The sequence below is a fragment of the Neophocaena asiaeorientalis genome, unplaced genomic scaffold (assembly GCF_003031525.2).
Source record: "Neophocaena asiaeorientalis asiaeorientalis breed wild unplaced genomic scaffold, Neophocaena_asiaeorientalis_V1.1 scaffold82, whole genome shotgun sequence".
NCBI lineage: Eukaryota > Metazoa > Chordata > Mammalia > Artiodactyla > Phocoenidae > Neophocaena > Neophocaena asiaeorientalis.
The window spans coordinates 907,948-930,272 of record NW_020173068.1 but is presented as its reverse complement, the minus strand read 5'-3'; the positions used below and the strand labels follow the sequence as shown (position 1 = coordinate 930,272).

Sequence of the window (22,325 nt, the reverse complement as noted above, 5' to 3'; positions counted from 1 at the left end):
TCACAAAAAGCGAGTCACATGAATTTTTTGGTTTCCCAGTGCATATAAGTTATGTCTACATTATACTGTAGCCTGTTAAGATGCAATAGCATTATGTCTAAAAAGACAGGGTACATCCTTAATTTAAAAATGCTTTATTGCTAAAAATGCTAACTATTAGCTGACAGTGCCGGGTTGCCATAAACCTTCAATTTGTTAAACAACAATGACAACACAGTATCTGTGAGGCACAGTAAAGTATACCTGTAGGGCCTGCCTCGTGTCGTTGTGAGGATTTGGAGAGATGATCCCATTGCCACTGTATTCCTAACCTATCTTTCCTGAGGTCACCATTCCTTCCTGGGAAAAATCTGGATCTCCTCACTGCCCCAGCCTTCTCAGCCTGCCAGTGGTATTGATGCTTCCGGCCAAACCTTCTTTGCCGCCAGTGTTTCCAGTCCCCCGGGTCTGTGTTGCTCCTTTACTATCTTTTTCCTTGCTCTGCCTCTAAATGTAGGCTTTCTCCCTCTTCACTCCATATGCTCTTCCTCAATCATCTTACTTACTCTCATGGCTTCCAGCTAGCTCCCTCAAGCTAGTGGCTCTCAAATTGGTATTTCTAACACTATTTCTTTTTCTGTATTTCTGTATTTCTTTTTCTTTTTCACTCTAAGTATAAGGTACAAACAACAATTATAACATCCTAAAGGAAGTTTTTGAAAACTTACTCACAATTCTACCATCCAACACCCACCAATGTTCACTGTTCTGTTTCCTTTCCAGCCCTTATCAGCAATTTAGTTGCAATGATTGTATAACTAATTTTTATTCTTCTTTTTTCATGTAACTATCATAAACATTTTTACAACTTACTATATAGTGTTTTATCCATCTTTTACACTACTCCATCAAATACTTGAATCATAATTTAGATAAACATTCTTTTACTGTTGAACATGAAGGAAATATGGAATATAGTTTTGGAAGTATTTTAATTAATCATGGAGTACTTTGGAGGGATGCCTCAGACAATATGAATGTTTTAGACAACTTTCAGTTGAGATGATTCTGCAGGCTTCCACTCCGACTCAGCTTTTGGAAGGTCTGGGTCCATGGTGTTCTTATGAGGGAGGACATTAGGCATGGCCAGGTCAGGATTTATTGTCTTCATTTCATAAGCGAATGGCTTGATTTGCCCTCATCTAGGGATTCCTGTGAGTTCAGCCCCTAACTTGGCCTTGTCCATGTTGAGGGCAGAATGACCCATTAACCTGACGCTCTGGAGCCGTATCTCCTGCCCAGCTCAGCAGACATTGACTGGTGCTCCCTGAGGGCAAGGTACTGGCTGGGGCTGGGAGGGGAGCGATGACAGGCTTGCAACACTGTGGCCTTTCCTGCTCCAGACTTTGCCTGATGTGCCCCAACCCCCTGGACTCCTGACGAAGACCTGCTCACTACTTGAGAGCTACCCCAAGGGTGGGGCCATCCCTGCCACCCCTTCTGTATCCCCCATTTCATTCATTCATTCATTCATTCATTTTTATTGAAGTATAGTTGATTTACAGTACTATATTAGGTTCAGGTGCACAACATAGTGATTCAATATTTTTAATAGATTGTACTACCTTTAAAGTTATTACAAAATAATGGCTAATCTCCTTTCCAGTCTCTACACCTTAAGGTTTCTCCTGCTAAACGCTGGGCTCTTTTCTTTTTCATTGTGAGCTTATTATTCCCAAAAATTAAGTAATCACTGTCTTTCCCAGGTTAATATCTCTAATTCTTGTCCTCCTTGCCAAGCTTCACACCCAATTATTCGATTGCCTACTTGAAATGTCCACTTGGATACCTCAAGGTCTTATCAAGCCTAAAATGTCCAAAATGGAGCTTGCCCTCCTTCTAACCAGTTGGTCCTTTGATCTCCATCTCAGTAAAGGAATTCATTATTCAGCCAGTTGCTCAAGCCAGAAACTCAAGAGTCATCCTAGGCAGTCCTCACCTCTCTATGTATAATTCACAGGCAAGTTCTGCTGGTCCTACATCTGGAGTCTCATTCTTCCACTTTGTTTCATTTACTCTACCACGTCTCTCATCTAACCTCAGCTGCCATCTCTCCCCTGTAGTCTGCTTCTTCTACCCTTGACCTCTAAAATCACAGCCCCAACCCCCTCCCACACCTCCATCCAGCCATTCGCCTGCAGTTAAAATCATTCTTTAAATGAATAAATAAATGATGGTTATATTTCCCTGTGCTATACAATATATCCTTGTTGCTTATTTATTTTATACATAGTAATTTGTATCTCTTAATCCCATACCCCTGTCTTGCCCCTCCTGCCTTCCCTTTCACCACTGGTAACCAACACTTTGTTCTCTGTATCTGTGAGTCTGTTTCATTATATACATTCGTTTGTTCTCTTTTTTCAGATTCCACATATAAGTGATAACATGGAGTGTTTATCTTTCACTGTCTGACTTATTCACTAAGCGTAATAATCTCTAGGTTCATTCATATTGTTGCAAATGGCAGAATGTCATTATTTTTTATGATTGAGTAGTATTCCTGTGTGTGTGTGTGTGTGTGTGTATGTGTGTGTGTGTGTGTGTGTGTGTGTGTGTAAAAAACATCTTCATTATCCATTCATCTGTTAATGGACACTCAGGTTGCTTCTATATCTTGGTTATTATAAATGATGCTGTGAATGTTGCTATGAACATTGTGGGTGCATGTATCTTTTTAAATCAGTATTTTTGTTTTCTTTGGAAGTATACTCAGGAGTGGAATATGGTAGTTCTACTTTTATTTTTTTGAGGAACCTACATACTGTTTTCCACAGTGGCTTCACCAATTTACATTCCCACCAACAGTATACAAGGGTTCCCCTTTCTCCACATCCTCACTGACATTTGTTATTTGTGGTCTTTTTGATGATGGCCATTCTGACAGGTGTGAGATGATACCTCCTTGTGGTTTTAATTTGCATTTTCCTTATGATTAGTGATGTTCAGCAACTTTTCATGTGCCTGTTGGCCATCTGTATGGTACCTGTATGTCTTCTTTGGGAAAATGTCTATTCAGGTCTTCTATTTTTTAATAGGGTTGTTTGATATTCAATTTATGAGCTATTTATATATTATATATTAACCCCTTATTGGTCATATCATTTCCAAATATTTTCTCCCATTCAGTAGGTTGTCTTTTCATTTTGTCAGGGTTTCCTTTGCTGTGCAAAAACTTTTAAGTTTGGTTAGGTCACATTTGTTTATTTTTGCTTTTATTTCTTTTGCCTTAAGAGACAGATCCAAAAGAATATTTGCTATGATTTATGTCAGAGAGTGTTCTGCCTGTGTTCTCTTCTGGGATTTTTATGGTTTCAGGTCTTAGATTTAGGTCTTTATGTATATGGTGTGAGGAAATGTTCTAATCTCATTCTTTTGCATGTAGCTGTCCAGTTTTCCCAGAACCACTTATTGAAGAGACTTTTCTCCATTGTATATTCTTGCCTCCTTTGTCATAGATTAATTGACCATAAGTGCATGAGTTTATTTTGGGTGTCTCTATTCTGTTCCACTGATCTATGTGTCTGTATTTGTGGGAAAACCATGACGTTTTGATTACTGTAGTAGCTTTTTAGTATAGTCTGAAGTCACAGAGTGTGATATCTCCAGCTTCATTCTTTTTTCTCGAAATTGCTTTGGCGATTCAGGGTCTTTTGTGGTTCCATATAAATTTTAGTATTATTTGTTCTAGTTCTGTGGGAAATGTCATGGTTATTTTGATAAGGATTGCCTTAACTCTGTAGATTGCTTTGGGTAGTATGGACATTTTAACAATGTTCTTCCAATTCAAGAACACAGGATATCTTTCCATTTCTTTGTATCATTTTCAAATTCCTTCATAAATGTTTTGTAGTTAATCAGATTATAAGTCTTTCACCTCTTTTTAAATTTTTTTTTAAATTTTTATTTATTTTATTTATTTATTTTTGGCTGTATTGGGTCTTCGTTGCTGCGCGCGGGCTTTCTCTAGTTGCAGCGAGTGGGAGCTACTCTTCATTACAATGCGTGGGCTTCTCATTGCGGTGTCTTCTCTTGTTGCAGAGCACGGGCTCTAGGCACACAGGCTTCAGTAGTTTTTTTTTTTTTTTTTTTTTTTTTGCGATACGCGGGCCTCTCACTGTTGTGTCCTCTCCCGTTGTGGAGCACAGGCTCCGGATGTGCTGGCTCAGCAGCCATGGCTCACGGGCCCAGCCTCTCCGCAGCATGTGGGATCTTCCCAGACCGGGGCACAAACCCGTGTCCCCTGCATCAGCAAGCGGACTCTCAACCACTGCGCCACCAGGGCAGCCCATCTTTTTGATGTGATTTTAAACGGAATTATTTTCTTGCTTTCTCTTTCTGATAGTTCATTATTAGTGTATAGAAAAGCAACAGATTTCTGTGTATTAATCTTGTCTCCTACAACTTTACTGAATTCATTTATTAGTTCCAATAGTTTTCTGGTGGAGACTTTAGGGTTTTCTATATATAGTATCATGGCATGTGCAAATAGTAACAGTTTGACTTCTTCCCTTCCAATTTGGATGCCTTTTCTTTCCTTTTCTCATCTGATTGCTGTGACTAGGATCTACCCCCCTTTTTAAATGGTGCCCTTCTCTGGACTCCCGAAGCACCTGGCTCTGTCTTTGCTATTACAGTGGTCACTGGTGTGGATTCCCCACTCCATGCCAGTTACTAAACCTGGCACTTAAAAGCTACCCCCCCCCCATTTTATAGGCTCAGTGAGGTGGAGTGAGAAGCTCCTCTAACATGGCTCCTGGGGGCCTCAGCAGGGCTCTGAGCCTGTCCGGCCTTTTCCCATGCATAGGAATCCAGTTCCCCCAGGACTGTGCCTTCCCTAATGAACATCAAGTTAATCAATTACCAATACAAAAGGGAGAATGGACCCACCAGTCCCCTAAGCAAAGGTGGTAGCGGAGGTGGTGGGGTGATAAGCCAGGTACCATTCTAAGACTTTACATCAGTTCACTCATTGACTTCTCACACAAGCCCTGTGCTGTTCCCCATTTACAGAAGAGGAAACTGAGGCACAGGGAAGTTAAAGAACCTTGCTTATTCCAAAGTCTGGCCCCAGAGTCTATCCTAACCCTTATCATGGTGTAGATATGAAAATAACTAGTGCTATCTGGGCAGTGTGGAATGAATCTGAATTTCATCATAAAGAGTGAAGCTTTTTCTTGGAGAAAAAGACAGGAGAAACTTAGTGCTTAAAGCATGTCTGCAATCTTATTTAGATGCTCCCACCACGAGGCAGGGCACTTTGCTTGGTAGATCTGCTGAAAAGTAAGGTACTCCTTTTGTGTAAAAATGGGGGAGGAGGAGAATATGTATTTGTATTTATACAAATAAACCCTGAAGGAATATATACAAACTAAAGTTACTCTGATGGAAGGGGGGAATATGGAGGGAGACACAGGTTAGAGGTAAGATTTTTCCCATGTATGTACTTTATTTATTTATTGCACCATGTGAATGTAAGAAGAAATTTTTAAAATTATTTTTTAATAAAAGCAAGCTGCTCCTTAACATGTGTTCCCTCTGTGGGTTCTCCCAAGGTCTCGCAGTGGCCAGCGCCCTGGTGGACATTTCTCAGCAGATGCCAATAGTATACAAAGAGAAGTCAGGAGCAGTGAGAAACCGGAAACAGCAGCCCCCTGCACAGCCTGGGACCTGCATTTGATGCTGGGGCCAGGACTCCCTGTGAGCAAGGAGTGGCATGCCAGAGCTGTCTGCAGAGAGGGAGCAGGCAGGGAGACACTGTGCAGGGCAGAAGACTGGAAACTCTCGAAACATCCACCTCATCCGCATGTTCACAAGCTTTCTTTGACAGTTTCTCCCAACTGTGCTCCAGCATCTAACCTTTTACTTTCATATAGGAAATAATTGATTTAGTTACAGGTCCAGGGGTGATCCAGTTGTTGATGGAGGAGGCCGGTGTAGAGCGAGTGAGAGAGCTAGGAATGACACTCAGGTTCACGTGTGGAAAACTGTTCTTGGGACTGTCTCAACAGTGCAAAAAACAAAGATGTAGTGTTTACAAGTAGACATTTGTCATCAGTCATTCTTGAACATGGTCTTTTAAAAACTAGTCAGATGAATTAACTTGTTTTCATCTGAAGCCTGCTATCTTTTTTAAAAGATGTGCTATTTATTCTTGCACAATTTAGGCAAATATCTCTCTTTCAGGGAGTAACTTTTTTTCTAGTTGAGAATTAATAATGGTCCATCTCTTTTGAATCATAAGATAGAAGAGGCTATTTTAAATGTCAAGGTCAGCAGTGTTACTTGGAATGCCAACTGATATAATGGGTAGTTTTCTGTAGCAACTTGATTAATTTAGTCTGAATCCATTTGAAGATCTCTCTCTCTCTCTCCTCTCTTTCATTCCCTCCCTCTCTCTCCTTCACTTCCTCTTTACCTCTCTCTGTCTCTGTCTTTGTCTCTCTTTCTCACACTCATATACTCACACACACACACACACACACACACACACACACACACACACACTAAGTGCCTAGACTTTAAATAGATCTAGCAATTGGAAAGTTAGTAAGCATAAGTTTTTACATAATTGCATTCCTACATTCTTATAAAACTTAAATAGCTATCATTGGCAATCTGTTCTTTTTCTAAAACCTAATTTGCCGCCAGAAAACGGTTTTCTCACCCCGAGAAACATTTAACGTAGCAGCAGGGATTGAGAGGAAAACAGAAATGACCTGTCAAAGCTCCTGTTTTTGTTGTCAAAAAGGACACTAAATAAGGCATGTTCCCACATGCCTCCTTGCTCCAGGTCACTCTAGGCCTGATGTTTGCTTCAGCCCTTCTGGGTGCTCCTGCCAAGGCACCACAGAGGGAGGGGCTCACTCATGTTACATGTCTCCCTTGAGCCGAAAAGAGCATGATAGCACTTGGGACCCCTTAATCAAAGGGCAACTCTTTGTTCCTGTAGTCTGCTTGAGCTGGTGGGTCATTCTTCATTCTCAGGCTCAGGTGGAGTGCCAGAAGAGGGTCGGTCTCCTGTTGTCGGGCAGAACCTGCCCAAAGCCTGGAGGAGGACCTGAAGCTGTTTGCCCTCTTTCCCCTCCTCCCCAGGAGGGGCTTAGGCCTCCCATGCTCCCTCCCAGACCCAACGGGTAGCTGTGGGGAGGGCAGTGAACAATAAGGATGAAAAGCACATGGGAAAAACGGACAAGGGGAGAAAACTATGCCAAATGAAAAGTGACCAAATTGAAGTAGTGACCAAATTGAAGTGGAGCAGGCCAGTCCCTGCTCTTCTCCCCAGGGCACTGCCTGGATGGTGTGTTGTCCCCATCCATGGTGCTCTGTATTCTGGCATTATGCAGCAGCCTCCCAAGATCTCTCTTCTGCTTCAAAACCCAGTGTTCTATGGCATTACCCTGGGGGTGTAGACCTTTAGACAACAATGCTCAAGTTTGTGAATTTGGAGAAATCAATACTCAAAAGAGCAAAAACTGCGGCATTTCACCTTTATATGCAGTGCCTAGAGAGGGAGTATGACCTCTTCCCCAACATTAACCCCACTCCCATGAAGAATTGCCTGGAAAGATGTTTTCAAGGATGTTGAACCATAAAACACTGATGCACAAAACACCTCTACTTTGAGACTTGCCTCTCAAAATGCTGCTTTTTCACATTATTGTTAAAGAGCAGATGGTTCTAGAAAAGACCCCTCCTCTTACGAGCTCCCCACGTCCCTGCCCCAGATCACAGTACCCGCAGAGAGCCTGCTGGGGACTGGCCCTTCACCCCTGTGATTACCAAAAGGCCACTGGAGAGGACCCTCCCACAAGGGAAGTCCTTGTTTGTTCAAAGGACTGGTGTTTCCTTGGCAAAGAAGCCTCCTCCCCATGGTAGTCCCATGCCTTGAAATAATAAGCACCATGTCCCATAGCCACCTGGTTATTTTCTTTTTTCTAAAAGATAATGTTTATTTTTTAAAAGGAAGGAAAGAGCAAGTGAAGTTTAATTCTGCTACAACAGTGGAGAAACAACTGAATCCACCTGCTTCTCCTTTGCAGCCAGTAGCAAACAGCTTCCTCCAGGCTTGGGCCAGAGGAAGGGGGTGGCAGGAGAAGGAGGCACTCAGCTTAGAGTCAATTATCAAGAGGAAGTCATGTGGAACTTCAGAGCCTGTATATAAATTAAAATAGTTATGAAAACATCGATATTGCACTTGTACATAACTATACAGTAGTGTCTGAATGTTCAGACATTTGGAGTGTACATAAAACAGAAAAATATCTTAATGTATTTTTATTAAACATAATGATGTCTGAGTTCGACCTAATATGTTTTTGTGCCATATATTGGATATCCAGGTTCAGAGAAGTCCTCTCGTTATGCCCTGATACGATAACAAAGCCACGAAAGGCATCCCCATTGTGCCCAAGTGTTCAAATGCATCTGGGACTGATTGGATAGCTTCTAAAGTAGGAATCACCTGTCAGTGCACATATGAAAATGCAGGCAGTGTGTGAAGAGACTCGAAGGCAGCCGGGATGTCTCTGCCCCTGTCATTGGCTCTGGGAGTGCATTGTAACTCTCCCGTCAGCTTCTCAGAGCAGTGGGTACCCAGGGATGACCAATCTTGTCCTGAGAAACGCTCCTCTTAGTCTTTAGACCCCAAGACTATACCTGTAGATCTAGTCAGATTTTCCAAAAAGGGCTTTTCCGGGCTGCATTTTGTTGTGGTTTTGTCTAAATTTTTAATGACCATTTCCCAGGACCATAGTTTACTATACTGAAAACTGGGAGTGGGATTGGGCGTGGCTGCTTTGTTGGTAAATAGCTCCTGTTTCCCCATGGAGAACCTCACCCTGGCCTCCTGTCCACCTCCTGCCCCCTTCCCACACTGTTTGGGGAGAGGTCTGTGCTTCGCTGTGAGGATCACCTCTAAGTGTGGGAGGAGGTGTGCAGAGAAGGCAACCACATACGCCCTGAGCTAACCTGGAAGAAAAGCAGCCCTGGACAGAGACTGTCAGCAAAAGGCCTGACGTGCAAGATTGGAGATGCACCGGGAAATCTGGGGCAAATGGAAAGACCAGAGCACTATCTGTAGAAAAATACATTTTATCTTTCAGTGCAGATCTTGCTCCTTCTATTTAATAGAGTATATTTAGAGATGGGATGGAAGTGATTCACTTCCTTGGGTGGTGGTATCCTTTTCATTAACACCTTTGATCCTTACATTTCGTTCATTCATCCATTCATTCAACAAATATTCACTACTTACTAACAACCTAAGCTAACACTAGAGCAATGACTGAGATGGAAAAGCTGCTCTTCAGAATTACAACAGAATCCAGCTCCTCAAACCTGTCATCCCAGGAGAACTTTCCTTGTGGTTTCTGTGAGAATTGGCCACCTGAGGATAGACCCAGGAAGGCAGAGGGTCTGGCCTCAGGCCATGCACCGGCTCTCAGCCTGAAATGTTTACCAAATTTACCAAATGGCTCAAACCATAAAAATCACCGTGATGGTTTGTAGATAGCGAAGCCCACCAAGAGACATTTCCCTTGAGTTGTCCAAATTCATAAACACCCTCGCCTGCAGGGAGACGATTTGGGAGTGCAGAGGAAAACTGGCACCTTCTCTTTTAAAGGCAATAATGGAATCGACTTTCAATAACTGAATTTGTGCACAAAACATTCTAAACACTAGTGAAGCCTGTTTTGTTGAACTAATTTTGGCTCTGGAAATGTTTTATAGTTATTTACGGTTTTGTTTTGGGGGTTTTTGGTTTGGATTCAAGTTTAGTTTGTTAATATGTATAATTTAGCATCTATTGCACTCATGTAAATATGGAGTAAGTATTGTAAACTATTTCATTGCTGGGGATTGTGGATGTTATACATACATTTAGGACTGCAATTTTTTGGTATTTTTTGTATTGTAAAATAACAGCTAATTTAAGCCGAAACAAGAGAACTAAGGGAGGTCTGTGCATTTTAAACACAAATGTGAAGAACCTGTATATAAACAAAAGTAAATACTATAATACAAACTTCCTTCTGAAATAAAAGTAGATCTGATAAAAATGTGGGTTTTGTTCTAAGAGTTTGATTTTATTTCAATTATTTTTACAATTTGGTCATTAGAACCTTAAGAAAAGGGGAAAAACATGTTTTAAAAAGTTTACCAGTTTTCAGACTGCCTCAGAGGAAGCACTTGGCAGTCCATGACTGAGGTGTAAACCAACAGGGTGGGCACCTCAGACACCTCTGCGCAAAACTGAGCCCTGGGGTGTGGGAGGAGCCCTGAGCAGCTTGTGAGCAGACTCCCCAACATCCCCACTATGGCCTACATTGCCCTCAACACACCAGTGCTGGGGACAGAGACTCGTGTGTGGGACAGCTCTGCCCAGGCACCATCACACCCATGCCAGTGCCTTGCCAGCTGCCCTTGGTCATTCAGCTACTCGTACTCTCATGGGCTCCTGCTAAACGTCAGGTATGCTGATAGGTTTAGTCCTCCATGGCCACAGCGTTGTCCTTGGTCTTGAATTTTGATGAAGTTATATGTCCATTCACAAAGTCTTGTCTGTAGGCCTTCTGCGTGCCCAGCCCCACATTATGCGGCTCCTGCCCTCAGAACAGGGTCAGAACAGTGCATTTCAGCGCCCTGGTACAGAGTGCAAAAGGTCTAGAAGGATAAGATCGGCATAAAGTAAGTTGAGAAAGTCCAGAAGAAGCACAAGGAAGGGCTGTGGTTCATACAGGGGAGGGTGGGTGAGGCACCAGGTCCAGCCCAGGAGGCTGGAGGAGGCCTGCCTACCAGAGCTTGGGCCTCGGCCAGGGTGGGAAAGAACTGAACTAGAGGCCACTGCCAAGTTGGGGAGGACCTTGAAACTGTTCCAGGGAGGGTTGTGGGAGCCATCAAGTGTCTCTGGCTAGAAACCTGTGATTGAGTGATACTGGAGCAGTTTGCTACAGCATCAACAGCATCGCCCAGCCCCCTTGCAGTTAGGTTGGGGCCATAAACTGGGCTTTAGCCAAGAAATGTTGGAAGAAGTGATATATTCAAGTTCCAAACTTTGCACAAACACCATGCTCCCACATGGGACTCCCTGGAGGTCACGTGTTAAAGACACTGGAGATAATAAGGGTCCAAGTCACCACTTAAAGGCAAACCACCTGACCAGCAAGAGCTGTGTGCTGGCCTGTGCATCTGAAAAGCAAACTTTACCGACCCACTGAGATTTGGCATTTTATTACAACAGGCAGCTTTTCTTACTCTTATTAATACACAAACTGGCACCTTGAAGTACAAGGCAACTATAACCAAAGCCTAAGGTATGTGGCGTTGGCTTAGTTAGTGGTGAGGCGGCAGCAATGAGAAAACAGACACAGCAGGCAGAACAGCTGGGGATCCCTGTCAGGTGGTGGCAAAACATCTGGTATGGCTATGATGTGGATAACTTGTTAAAGCAAACTACTTTTTTGCTGTGTTTACTGAGTTTTTTTGTTCAAGGGGAAGAAGCTGGAAGAAAAACAGAATGTGGTGTATGTTGATTGTTACTTGGCAAGACAGAGTTGAGTTCCAGAAAAAAATTAGCCAGTTTACAAGCAGAAGTGAAGGGGGTGGAGAATCCTGAAATCCAGGGTTGTGAAGTGTTGGAAAAGCCAAGTAGTCTTGCTTCCAGTCTCCAAACAGTAAGACATGCTTATGAGCAAAAAAAGACCCAGGGAGACAGTGACTTGGCCTCCGAGTAAGAATCACATAGAGGGTGTGGTCTTCCTGCTTGAGCCTCATAACCTTAAGGCCATCATCTTGAGGGGGAGTCATGTGGATAAGCAGAGAAATAAAGCGAACCTGAGAACTGTGCCCAGGAAAGAACCAGGAATGCTGTCATTGACCCTGGGCCTGCCTGGTAAATAAATAAAAAGCGTAGGTTTCTGAGGGAATTATGTTGCCAAGAAAACCATTAGCTTGACCATAAAAAAATGAGAACAGCCAACCCTGTGACTATCGAGAGTCTTAATTAGAACCACCCACAGGCGGGAGATGGTTGTGAAAGCTGTGCAAGGCGGGCCCACCACCCAGTGCCACCTCAGATGTGGCCAGAGAGCAGATTTGGGCCTGGTCGGGAACCTCTCCCACCTCGAGGCAGGGCCCGGCAGGATTTCAAAGTCCCTGTAGGCCAGTGATTGCAGTGTGTCGGCCATCCTCCTCCTGCCCATCTGGCCACTGTGTGTCGGCCAGGCACTGTTTGGAGTCCAGGGACTTAACAGTGAACAATGCGGACCAAATCCCTGTCCTGGTGCAGTCTACAATCTAGTAGGAGAGACAAAAATAAAGACAAGGTCAGGTAATAATTTCTGTGAATCAAGGATGGGGTAGGGGTTGGGGTAGACAGTGCTGGGGGGTGTGCTGGGGGAGCTGGGGAAGGCTCTTGTGGTAAGGTGACAGCAGGGTAGAGCTCACTGAAGGAGGGAGCTGGCACATGGACACCTGGGACACGAGTACTCCAAGTAGAGGGAGCAGCAGGTACAGAGGCCCTGAGGAGGCAGCGTGCCTGCTGGGTGTGAGCAGCTGCAAGGCATGGGGGCTGTGGGGGCAAAATGGGTCCAAGAGCAGTGGTAGGAGTTGGGGCCAGCCAGGTCCTGCAGGAAAGTAGTTCTCAGCGGTACAGAGCTTCCCCTAGGGGACATCTTGGAAAGACGAGGGGCAATTTGATTATTGCATTCAGAGGGGCACCACTATGATTTAGTTGGTGGGCCTGAAAAATTCTGTCACCAACTGCAATGTCACTTCTACTATCTGAGTCCCCAGCCCCACACATCTCTGTGGGTTGCATCTGAACAGACATACACCTTGCAGCCCTGTATTACTAGCTGTGTGACATGCCTGGCAAGGATTCTCTTGCATCCTGTGTCCCCAACCTGAGGAAGGGACTAGACTAGATGATCCTGATGACTGTATGAAGCATGTTGCACAGGGAGCTGGGGATCCACCCTGGCTGCTGGGGCCCGTTTGCATACGCTGTAGGTCTTTCCTCCTCATTTGCGTAATCCTAGTCCCTGGAGGGCTCAGGTTCTGAGGTTTTGTACATGTTTTATCTTCTTGTGCATATACTCATCTTGATTTTCCTCTGTATCTTCTGCCTTGGACTGGAGGCTCCTTCAGGTGTGGGGTGACATGTCCCTGGCAGGACAGCTTTCCAAGACATCCTTCAACCCAGGCCTTCCCAGGCCTGCAACCCAACAAGGCAGGGCCACATATCTGCCTCCTTTTACATGCAAGCCAAGCTTACTGGCAAGTTGCCATCCAGCTGGGGACCTCTCCTGAAGCCCTGCATAGCCCCTTCCTTCCTGCCTCTGGAAATTTCACCCACCAGTGTCCACAATTCCTGTAAAGATAAGCCAGTTCTGTGAGTTTGGCCGCACCTGACTCAATTGGGGTGGGTGGAGAGAGGAGGGGGGCAGTGCTTCGTACCAACCTTGCACCTTAGACAACAGGCTCCAAGCCAGAGCGGGCATTCATGAACCATGAAGTTTCCACTCATAAATCCATGGATGCTTCCAGCACCTGCCCTTCTGCCTGTCCCATCCTTAGCCACCTGCCAGCTAGAGGCTCAGTGTTGACAACAGCTAACAGAGACCCAGCCACGGGGATGAGGCCAGGGCCAGGACTACAGTTTCCCAGAATGCATGTGAGAGAGTGATAGCAAGCAGGCTACCTGGCAGGACACAGAGGCCAATACTCAGATGTGGAGCAAGGCAGGACCCTTTCATGGTTGTGGGGGCCACTGGACTCAGCTTTGAGGTGTTTGGCAAGACTCTCTCTACACGTTACGAGTCAGGACCGTTTTACATGGAAGCGACAGAAACCAAACTCAGACCACCTTAGACAACTCCATTAGTTTCCCGAGGCTGCTGTGACAAATTACCCAACCTTGGTGGCTTTAAATGACGGAAATTTATTCTCACAGCTCTAAAGGCCGAAAGTCCAAAATCATGGTGTAAGCAGAGCTGCGCTCCCCCTAGAGCAGAAGCTCTAGGTGAGAATCCGTTCCTGGCCTCTCCTACCTTCGGTGGCTGCCCACATTCCTTGGCTTGTGACCACATCACTCCTGTCTCTGCCTGTGTCTTCACAGCACCCTCTCTTCTGTATGTCTATCTAATCTCCCCCTGCCTCTCTTTAACAAAGATGCACAAGACTGCATTTACAGCTCCCTCTGATAATCCAAGATAAGTGCCTCCTCTCAAGATCCTTAATTCAATCACACCTTTTGCCATAGAAGGTAATATTCACTCTTTTGCCTACAGATAAGGTAACATCCACAGGTTCCAGGGATTAGGGTAAGGACAAATCTTTGGAGCCACCATTCAGCCCATTACAGCAACAAAACCCTACAAAAGTCAACTGTCCCAGAGGTGGCAAGACGATGGCCTCTGCATGTCACAGGGCCTTGTCCCTCCTTTTGGCTTCTATCTCCAGAGTTGGCTAGGTCCATGCCCCAGACAGCCTCAAGCCTCCCACAGGAAATGTTCACTCTGGGAAAAAAAACCAGAAAGGCAGGCTGACACGGGGGCCCTGTGACCTTTCATTTTCCCCCCTGCACTCAACAAGGAAGCCTATTTTCCTTGCACGTTGTCTGATGTTAGAGGCTCCATTTGATTAAACCCCATGCCTGAGCTGGAGAGAAGTACTGAAGGAAGACAGCCAGCTGCTATGGAACAACTTTGCTATTTTTCATTAAGTTCCACTCACTTTTATCTTCCCAGTCTTTTGAAAGGCATATGCCTATATTTCACTCTGAGTAAAAAATGGAAGTAGTAGAGTTTAACACACTCTCACATAAAGCACATAACTTAGCATTGTGTGCTTGGGCTACCACACAGTGGTGGTAAACAGGGCAAGGCAATGCTTTCACTTGACCACACACCCCCACCCCACCCCCACTCTGCTCCAGGTGTCCATTCCCACACAGGTGTAGGTGGCTGAGAACATTCCTCCTTTGTGAAGTGGGAACAGGTTAGACTCTGAGCTTCGCTCTGTCCAACACCCCTCCTTTTTCCACTGGAAAACTGTCCTTCCCATTCCATGTGATCTTGGTGGGCTGACATCACTCTCCAGGCCACAAATCCTTGGAAAGAGAAGCGCCTTTCTCTGCTGAAGAGTGCTAAAGGAGAGACTGTAGATATGGGGCTGCTGGTAGCATCCTTGCCTACCCTGTGGTGAGAGCCTATCTGGCCTCAGAGGGGAGCACAGACCAGCAGGGGTAACATCATTTGAACCCCTGGAGACAGCTGTACCTGAAGCCCAAATTGCTCAGATGCCCAAGCCAGTTTGATCTGTGTTTGGTTCCAATCAGGAGATTACTGGCTGAACCTGGAGGCTGGTTGACAGCTGCCCCGTGCAGTGTCTGTGGGTTTGGTATGAGTTGTTAACTACAGTCTCAGAGCCAGTGGCTCTTTTTCTGGTCAGGACAGCCCCAGGCCTGGGCTTCGGCGTGGTCTGTACCTAACCCCTGTGGCTTAGGTCGGGTTCTCCAGAAGTGAAGCCCAAGACAGGGATTCTCAGACCATGATTTATTGGAGGGAGTGCCCTCAGGGGAACCTCTAAGTGAGGAAAGCAGGAGTGGGCAGGGGAAGGAGCTAAAGTAGGATGTGGTCTCAGCTGGGATCCAGCCTCAGCCTGATCCCAGAGGGAACTCTGAAGCATGACTGGCACACATAACTATCCCCCGAGGCACGCAGGCCAAGCCTCTGAACTCCTGCCTCAGTCAGTCACTGGCCACCTCTGGGAGCAGAGTGTAACCTTATAGGCACTTCTTCTAGAAAAGGGGTCAGCTGTGAGCTGTGTTAGCAGCCAACATCCCCAGCAGCTTGTGGATGGGTTGCACTAGCCCAGAGAGTTCTGAGCAAGGCACCAAAAGCCTCCACTTCAACCTGTCTTGTGATCCTGTTACAGCAAAATTAAAAATGTTTTCCCTCTCCTGAGAACAAGGAAAATAAAGGGAACAGTGAAGAGGCTAGAGAAGAAACATAACCTGGCCTGAAAGAGTTAATCACTCCTAGTTTTATTTTAAGTGTTACTAATCTGTAGTGTGTAACTAGATTTGTACTTCACAAAGCTAACCTATCTTTTTTTTTTTTTTTTTTTTTGGCTGTGTTGGGTCTTCATTGCTGCGAGCAGGGGTTGCTCTTCGTTGCCATGTGCAGGCTTCGCACTGCAGTGGCTTCTCTTGTTGCGGAGCACGGGCTCTAGGCACATGGGCTTCAGTAGTTGTGGCATACAAGCTCAGTAGTTGTGGCACACGGGCTCAGTAGCTGTGGCTCGCGGGGTCTAGAGCACAGACTCAGTAGTTGCGGCGCACAGGCTTAGTTGCTCCGCGGCATGTGGGATCTTCCTGGACCAGGGCTCGAACCCGTGTCCCCTGCATTGGCAGGCAGATTCTTAGCCACTGCACCACCAGGAAAGTCCTAACCTATCACTCTTTAACACTATGTGAATTACATCCTGCACTCCCTTGTAGCAAATCACCCCTTGTAGCTGTCTGCATTTCAGAAAGGAGGTTGCAGGCTGATAACCCAGAGACTAATAGACCCAATTACTGGGTTGCCTGACGCCAGCAGTGGCTGTTTTGAAATAATGCAAGAAGAATGCAAGAACTTCAGTATTTTGATCCTTATCACTCACTTCAGGATTGTGAACTCCCCCTATAAGAATCCCTGTAATTCCCCAAGGAAGGTGGGGCACAGTTCTTGAGGCACTAGCCTACTGTGTCTTCCCTTTGCCTGGCAAAGAAAAAAGCCTCTCTATTTCTTATCTTCCAAATCTCTGTCTCCATATTTCTATTCAGCATCGGTGCACAGGGAGACAAGGTTTGGCAACAGTCCCTGCCAAATCTCAACCAAGTTTGAGAAGGAGCAGTCCAGAGACACGTTAACTCATCAGGAGTCCCAAGCTTTTGAGGAAGGCTTAGTACCTTGCCCCCATTGTTCTGCCCTCTCCGCCCAAAACTCCTCCACAGAACTGCAATTTAACACGATGCCCTTGGCATTCTCTGGGTCCACACTGGCCACACAGTGTTTATAAAAAGCTTTATGATAAATTTCCCTCAGCTCAAGGAAAGAATTTGACGCTCCACGTGGACAGAAACATAAATTATGCAGAAATCAAAACACAAAACCACCATCGCCCCTCTTTCAAGTGTCTATCAGGGCGAGGCTCTGTGTGCACGGAGGTAGGGCTTCCCTAAGTGAGAACAGCAGGTGATCCCGGGGCTCCCAGGAACACCATAAGTGGAAGTGTGTCAATCAGGGCCTATGTTTGGCTGCAAATAACAGACACCTGGGGAGAAACTGGCTTAAACAAATTAGGGGTATCATGTTTCTCACATAATAAAGTCCAGAGGAAGGTAGACGGGCTGGTGAGCCACAATGTCATATGGTTCCACTTTCAAGATGGTGCCCATGCTCCCAGGCATTGCCTCCAAGTTTGGGGCAAGAAAAGGGGAGGGTTGAGGCCAGAGGCTAAAGGGCCCAGTCAGCAAGTCTGTTCCTTTTTAAAGAGCTCTCCGGGAAGCCTTATCTGTGAATTTCACTCACTGGCCAGAAATGTGTCACATGAACACCCCCTAACTGCAAGGGAGGCTGGGACATGTACTGTGTTTATCTGATTACTAGCAGAGAATGAAAGAATAAACAAAAGCAACCAAAGTCCCTGCCACTAGGACCTGAGAGGTGATTCAGTTCAGCATCCACAAGTGAGAAGATGATGCCTGGAGAGGTTCTGAGGCCACCCAAGTTCTTGGAGGCCAGCAGAGGCATACCCTGTGGCTGACCTTGGTCTCCAGCCTCCCAGGACACAGATCACATGAAAGCAAGGCCAGTCTCAGTGCACATGGATTTATTGAGTTATGGATGCCATTCCTAGTGCCAGGTTGAACCACTGGGAAGATGGCCATATGACCAGTGCAATGTAGGGAACTGGATTCTCACTCTAGGTGGTGTCCCACAAGCAGCATATCGTGGACAGGAAACACTCTGACAACGTTAGTTATGGGGTGCAGGTGGCTATCATGATGGGTGGTGCCTAACTGGGAGGATGCCATGACGGCTGGAGTAGTAAAGGGAGTTTTGCCTACAAGTCTGTTCAGAGGGAGTTTTGCCTACAAGTCTGTTTAAGTCTACCCTTAAAGCATGATAAAAGTGTCCAGACCTGCAAAGGGCAGTAGGGCAAGAGCATTGGGGCCAGCTTGGGAGTTAAGCCAGTCCCTTTTCAGTGGGGCAGTAGGTCACCAATGAGGCCCAGTATCCCAGGCAAGGTGGGACAGTTGGCTGTTGTCCAAGGTCTGCTGTTCTCATCAGAGCAGGGGCTGGAGAACCAGAACAGGGAGCACGGAGAGCATGGAGCTCCCCTCCAGGGACGCATCTGCAGAGGACACCTTGGCAGATGAGAGCAGAGTATGAACTTGAGGCAAAAGCCTGGCTCTGCTCTCTGCCACCCCCACTATCCCAGGCCATTCACGCCTCCATCTAGGCCCAACTGGCATGGAAGGGTGGAAAGAGGCAGTGCAGGAGCTGCCACCTCATCATCCCCTCCCTGAACCTACCTGTAGGAGGCTGTGCTCAGGGTCCTGGTGGGGGTCCAGCTGATCGTGTAGGACTGAGGGCCACCTACCGTCAAAGGCCTGTATGGCTCTATCTATGGAGGGAGGGGTGCAGGATGGGCTTGGCTGAGAAACCCTAGCACAGGGCCCAGCTCCTGAAGGACAAACTGAGACCCTTGGCATCCTGCGTGGGCCCTCCCCAGATATAAATGGGAAGATAGGACGTCCGCAAGGCTTTTGGAATGGAAGGTGCTGGGCGAGGAATAACTAAATAAAGACAATTGTGTTAAGAGTGCCTTACATACTGTAGTCTTCTATCCTCACAGGAGCCTGACAATTATCATCCCCATTTTACAGATGGACACAAAAAGGCTTAGAGGAATTTAACTCTCAGCTAAGTAAGTGGCAGAGTCAGCCTTCAAACCCAGGCCCTCTAACTCCCAAAGTGGTCAGCGAACCACCCAGCTACTCAGACCCTAAAGGCAAGATCTTTAATGGGGGGAGTTGGCTATGCGTGGCGGAAGCAGGAATCTCGCCTTGTTCCATTCCAGGGCCTCGGAAACTTGTTTTAACCGCCCCCACTTCCTGCCCGCAGGGGCACCAGCCTAGACTACCCTAGGATTCTACTTTGGTCTGTTACTTGACCTCCGGAACCAGCTGGGCGCAGATTGCCCAAGGGGCAAGACGACAGCAGAGGGGGTAAGTGGGCCTACAAGGCTGCCTCTGGGGGCCTCAGTTTCCTCAGCGCCAGCTAGGCAGCTTGGGAGGGGGCAGAAAGCCCCGACTGGACTCCCTTCCCGCCCCGCCCGGGCCCCTCACCCAAGCAACGGTTCCTTGTGAAGAGCCCCCGGAAGACTTCGCACTCCTCGCGCCGGTTTCCGCTGGCTCCGCAGTCGCACCAGGGTGCCACGCGCGCGCTAGCGTTGTCCACGTAGTTGGGGGTGACGGCGGTGCCTGCCGAGACCCCGAAAGCAGGATAATCGGCCCACCCGGATAGAGGCATTCCCAGGAGAGCCCCCGCCCCAGTAGGGATCTGGGTGGTGCATACCCACGAGGCCGGCGTAGGCGCGCAGGCAGCTGGGGATCTGGTCTCGAAGGCAGCCGTCCAGGTTGCTGGGGGCAGGCGCGCAGGAAGCCTGGAAGGTGAGGTAAGTGGGACCCGCCCCCCACCCGCCAGCCCCGCCCCCTCCCTCTACTCCACCTCCTCCAGCACCTGCAGACCCGGCTGTGCTCGCAGGCGTCTAAGGGCGCGAGGCAAGAGGGCGGGGCCGGTTCAGGACCCGAGAAGGCGCAGGAGGGCACGAAGGTCTGGCGCCGGCGCTCGGCACATGCTGGGCCGCCGCACGGGCAGAAGAGCAGCGCGTGGGTAAGCTCGGGCGGCCCGCGGGCGAAGAAGCGGCGCAGGGCGCGGCGGCAGCGGGCGCGGGGGCAGCTCCCTGGCGCGGCCGGACCCAGGCACTGCACCACGTACGCGGTGCGCAACCGCTGGCATCGCGCATCCGCGGTGCACGCGTCGGCCGCGTCCACGCATCGGTTCGGTGCGACAGCGCTCGGTGACCCTGGTGGAGCGGCGGGCAGGCTGTGGTTGTTGACGTTCCTTACTCACACACACTTCACCTCCGCCTCCCAGTCAGGGCCTCCGAAGATGCGGGGTGCTCAAAACTCGAGGTGGGCAGAATGTGACCCGAATGCGTGAGCGACTGGTACTGACTGACCTTCCGTTGTGGAGTTGGGCAGTGGCGGGGTCAGGGATTTCCTGCAGCACGTCTGGGGTGGATGGGGCGCGTCGAGGCTGGGCCTGGCCTCCCGCAGAAGCTGAGGCCCACCCTCCGCAGGCACCACCCCTCACCCATCCAAAGAGGGGTCCGTGAGATTCCTCTCATTCTCCTGGGCCCCATCTGACGCGGAAAACAGCAAGGCTTCTGGGGACCTGACTCATGGAGACTTATCAGAAATGGTGCTGAGGACAGTGGCCACCGCTCCTCTTCTGCTCTGACATGCTGGGACGCCTGACCTTTCTTCCTTTCCTCTCCTTCCCCCTCCCCCTTGGAGACCCTTTGAGTGGCCTGTAGGTTTCAGGTTCTCCTTTCTTCTTGACCTTCTCTTGTGCCTCCTCCTGCCCCCTGCCTCTGCGTCTTCCCCCTCCATCCTCTTCTGGTGCTCCCTCCTCACCGATCTAACTGTTGCTGCCCCATCTGGATGGACTCTGGTTTCCCCCTGGGCTCTCCACTCTCCACCAGCCAGATAAAAAGATTCCCCACTAGGGCTCTGGGCACTGGAGCAATTTAGGCCTGGCTGCCAGGGTGTGGATTCAAGAGAAGTTCCAGATGGCAGGCCACAGGGCTCTGTCCTTAGCCACAGGGCACTCCACTGGGGGCAGAGAGTGTGCCTGGCACAGCCCAGTCACACACCAGGGGTCTGTTGGGCAGAGGGTGAGCTTTATCCAGAAGTGCCATGGGCCACATCTAAATCCAGCCAAGCTAGGGTTTTTGGAGGTCAGAACTTGGCAGCCCCTTCCTAGGACCTCAGTCACAAAACGAGGCTTCCCCTGCCCCTCGGTGCTCTCAGCCTCCAGGAACCTTGCTCAGGTGAGAAGCCTCTGGCACCAAAGTTTGAGGGAAGTTTCACAACCTCAAAGTTTGAGGGAAGTTCAACACCCATCTCGCTCTCTGTGTGTGTGTGTGTGTGTGTGTGTGTCTGGCACTGGCCATCTCTTTTGGGTGGCTGTGGAGGAAGGTAGAATAGACATTGAGGGCTTGGAATAGGCCTGTGAGTGGACGGGATGGACAGGAGAGGGGGAAGCCTTTCCTTTCTCTCTCCTTTCCTCCCCTCCAGTCTCCTTCCCTCCCTTCCAGGACTCCAGAGCAGCAGGCAAACTTTGCCCTTCTCTCCCAGCCAAGCCCTCACATCCCCAGGCTGCAGCCACACACAGCAGCACCTAGTGTCTCCTGAGATCTTGGTTCCACTTCTGTTCCTTTGCTTACCTGTTTCCCTCCACCAGGAGCACCCTTACTTCATGTTCACCCTCAAAACAGCACATCTCAGCTCCAAGATCTCCTCTGCCTTAAACGTTTGCCAGATTCCTTTCTCCTCAACCTATACCACCTGGTAAAGTGACCCCTCCCTCCACGATGACCCAGGTGAGGAAGGGGTAGTCCAAGCAGGTGGAACAGCAGATGCATGGCATGGAGACACTGAAGATGCAGGGCAAGGAATCAATGTGAAGCTGCAAGACTGAAGGTGGAGGGCTGGGGCTGGGGGAAGGGTAATAGAGGCGGGAGAGCAGGCAATAGGAAAAAGAAAGTTTCTGGGGCAGAGCTACCAAGGCAAGACTTGGGAGACTTAGGAGGCCGTGGCTCTGTGGGACCCAAAAGCTGGAGGCAGGGTGCTGTGTCCCCACACCTCGAGCACAGGTGTCTCATTGGTGCCCCTTCCTGCATTTCAGCTTTTCCTAGAATCACCTTCTTGCCTTGTGCTTGAGGAGGGAAGAGGATCAGGGACAGAGAAGCCAAGGTTCAGAGGTCTCGGGGAGGAGGCAGCCACTCACCTAGAAGCAGTAGCAGCAGCAACGGGGGTGCCAAGCAGCTGGCCATGCTGGGCAGCAAACAGAGGAGAGGACGACCAGAGGCAGAGCCCCAGTCAGACAGGTGCCTCCTTCGCAGCTCCCCTGAGCCATAACGATATGGAAACCCAAGTGTCTGTG

The 22,325-nt window shown here is 48.1% G+C and overlaps 2 protein-coding genes across 7 annotated transcripts in view; one reads left to right on the top strand and one right to left on the bottom strand.

Moving 5' to 3' along the window:
• ATRN (attractin) overlaps positions 1-10,104 on the top strand; it is a 163,025-nt gene extending 152,921 nt beyond the window's left edge. Inside the window, exon 29 of one of the 5 annotated variants that reach the window (XM_024742914.1) lies at positions 5,595-10,104. In XM_024742914.1, the coding sequence (XP_024598682.1) occupies positions 5,595-5,922 (328 nt within the window). In that variant the 3' untranslated portion in view covers positions 5,923-10,104. Of the gene's footprint in view, positions 1-1,185; positions 1,433-5,594 lie in introns of those variants that run through there. The other 4 variants (XM_024742908.1, XM_024742910.1, XM_024742909.1 and 1 more) reach the window with 4 other exon arrangements.
• Positions 10,105-18,000: 7,896 nt separating this feature from the next.
• On the bottom strand, positions 18,001-22,247 carry GFRA4 (GDNF family receptor alpha 4). 2 transcript variants are annotated; one of them, XM_024743206.1, is made up of 6 exons: positions 22,170-22,247; positions 19,835-20,181; positions 19,671-19,779; positions 19,442-19,576; positions 18,626-18,717; positions 18,001-18,457 (listed from the first exon to the last, which is right to left on the bottom strand). In XM_024743206.1, the coding sequence occupies exons 1-6, from the start codon at positions 22,213-22,215 to the stop codon at positions 18,377-18,379; spliced, it is 810 nt and encodes a 269-aa protein (XP_024598974.1). In that variant the 5' UTR covers positions 22,216-22,247; the 3' UTR covers positions 18,001-18,376. The 2 variants fall into 2 exon arrangements, with proteins under 2 accessions (XP_024598974.1, XP_024598972.1); XM_024743204.1 differs by having other exon boundaries at positions 19,442-19,590; positions 19,674-20,181.
• Positions 22,248-22,325: the final 78 nt, after the last annotated feature.

Coding starts and splice junctions, on each gene's coding strand:
- GFRA4 (XM_024743204.1), bottom strand. CDS start 22,215: ATGGCCAGCTGCTTGGCACCCCCGTTGCTGCTGCTACTGCTTCTAG. Junction 20,182..22,169: donor GCTGCTGCTACTGCTTCTAG/GTGAGTGGCTGC, acceptor CCGCTCCACCAG/GGTCACCGAGCGCTGTCGCA. Junction 18,718..19,441: donor CACAAGGAACCGTTGCTTGG/GTGAGGGGCCCG, acceptor CTCCCTCCATAG/ATAGAGCCATACAGGCCTTT.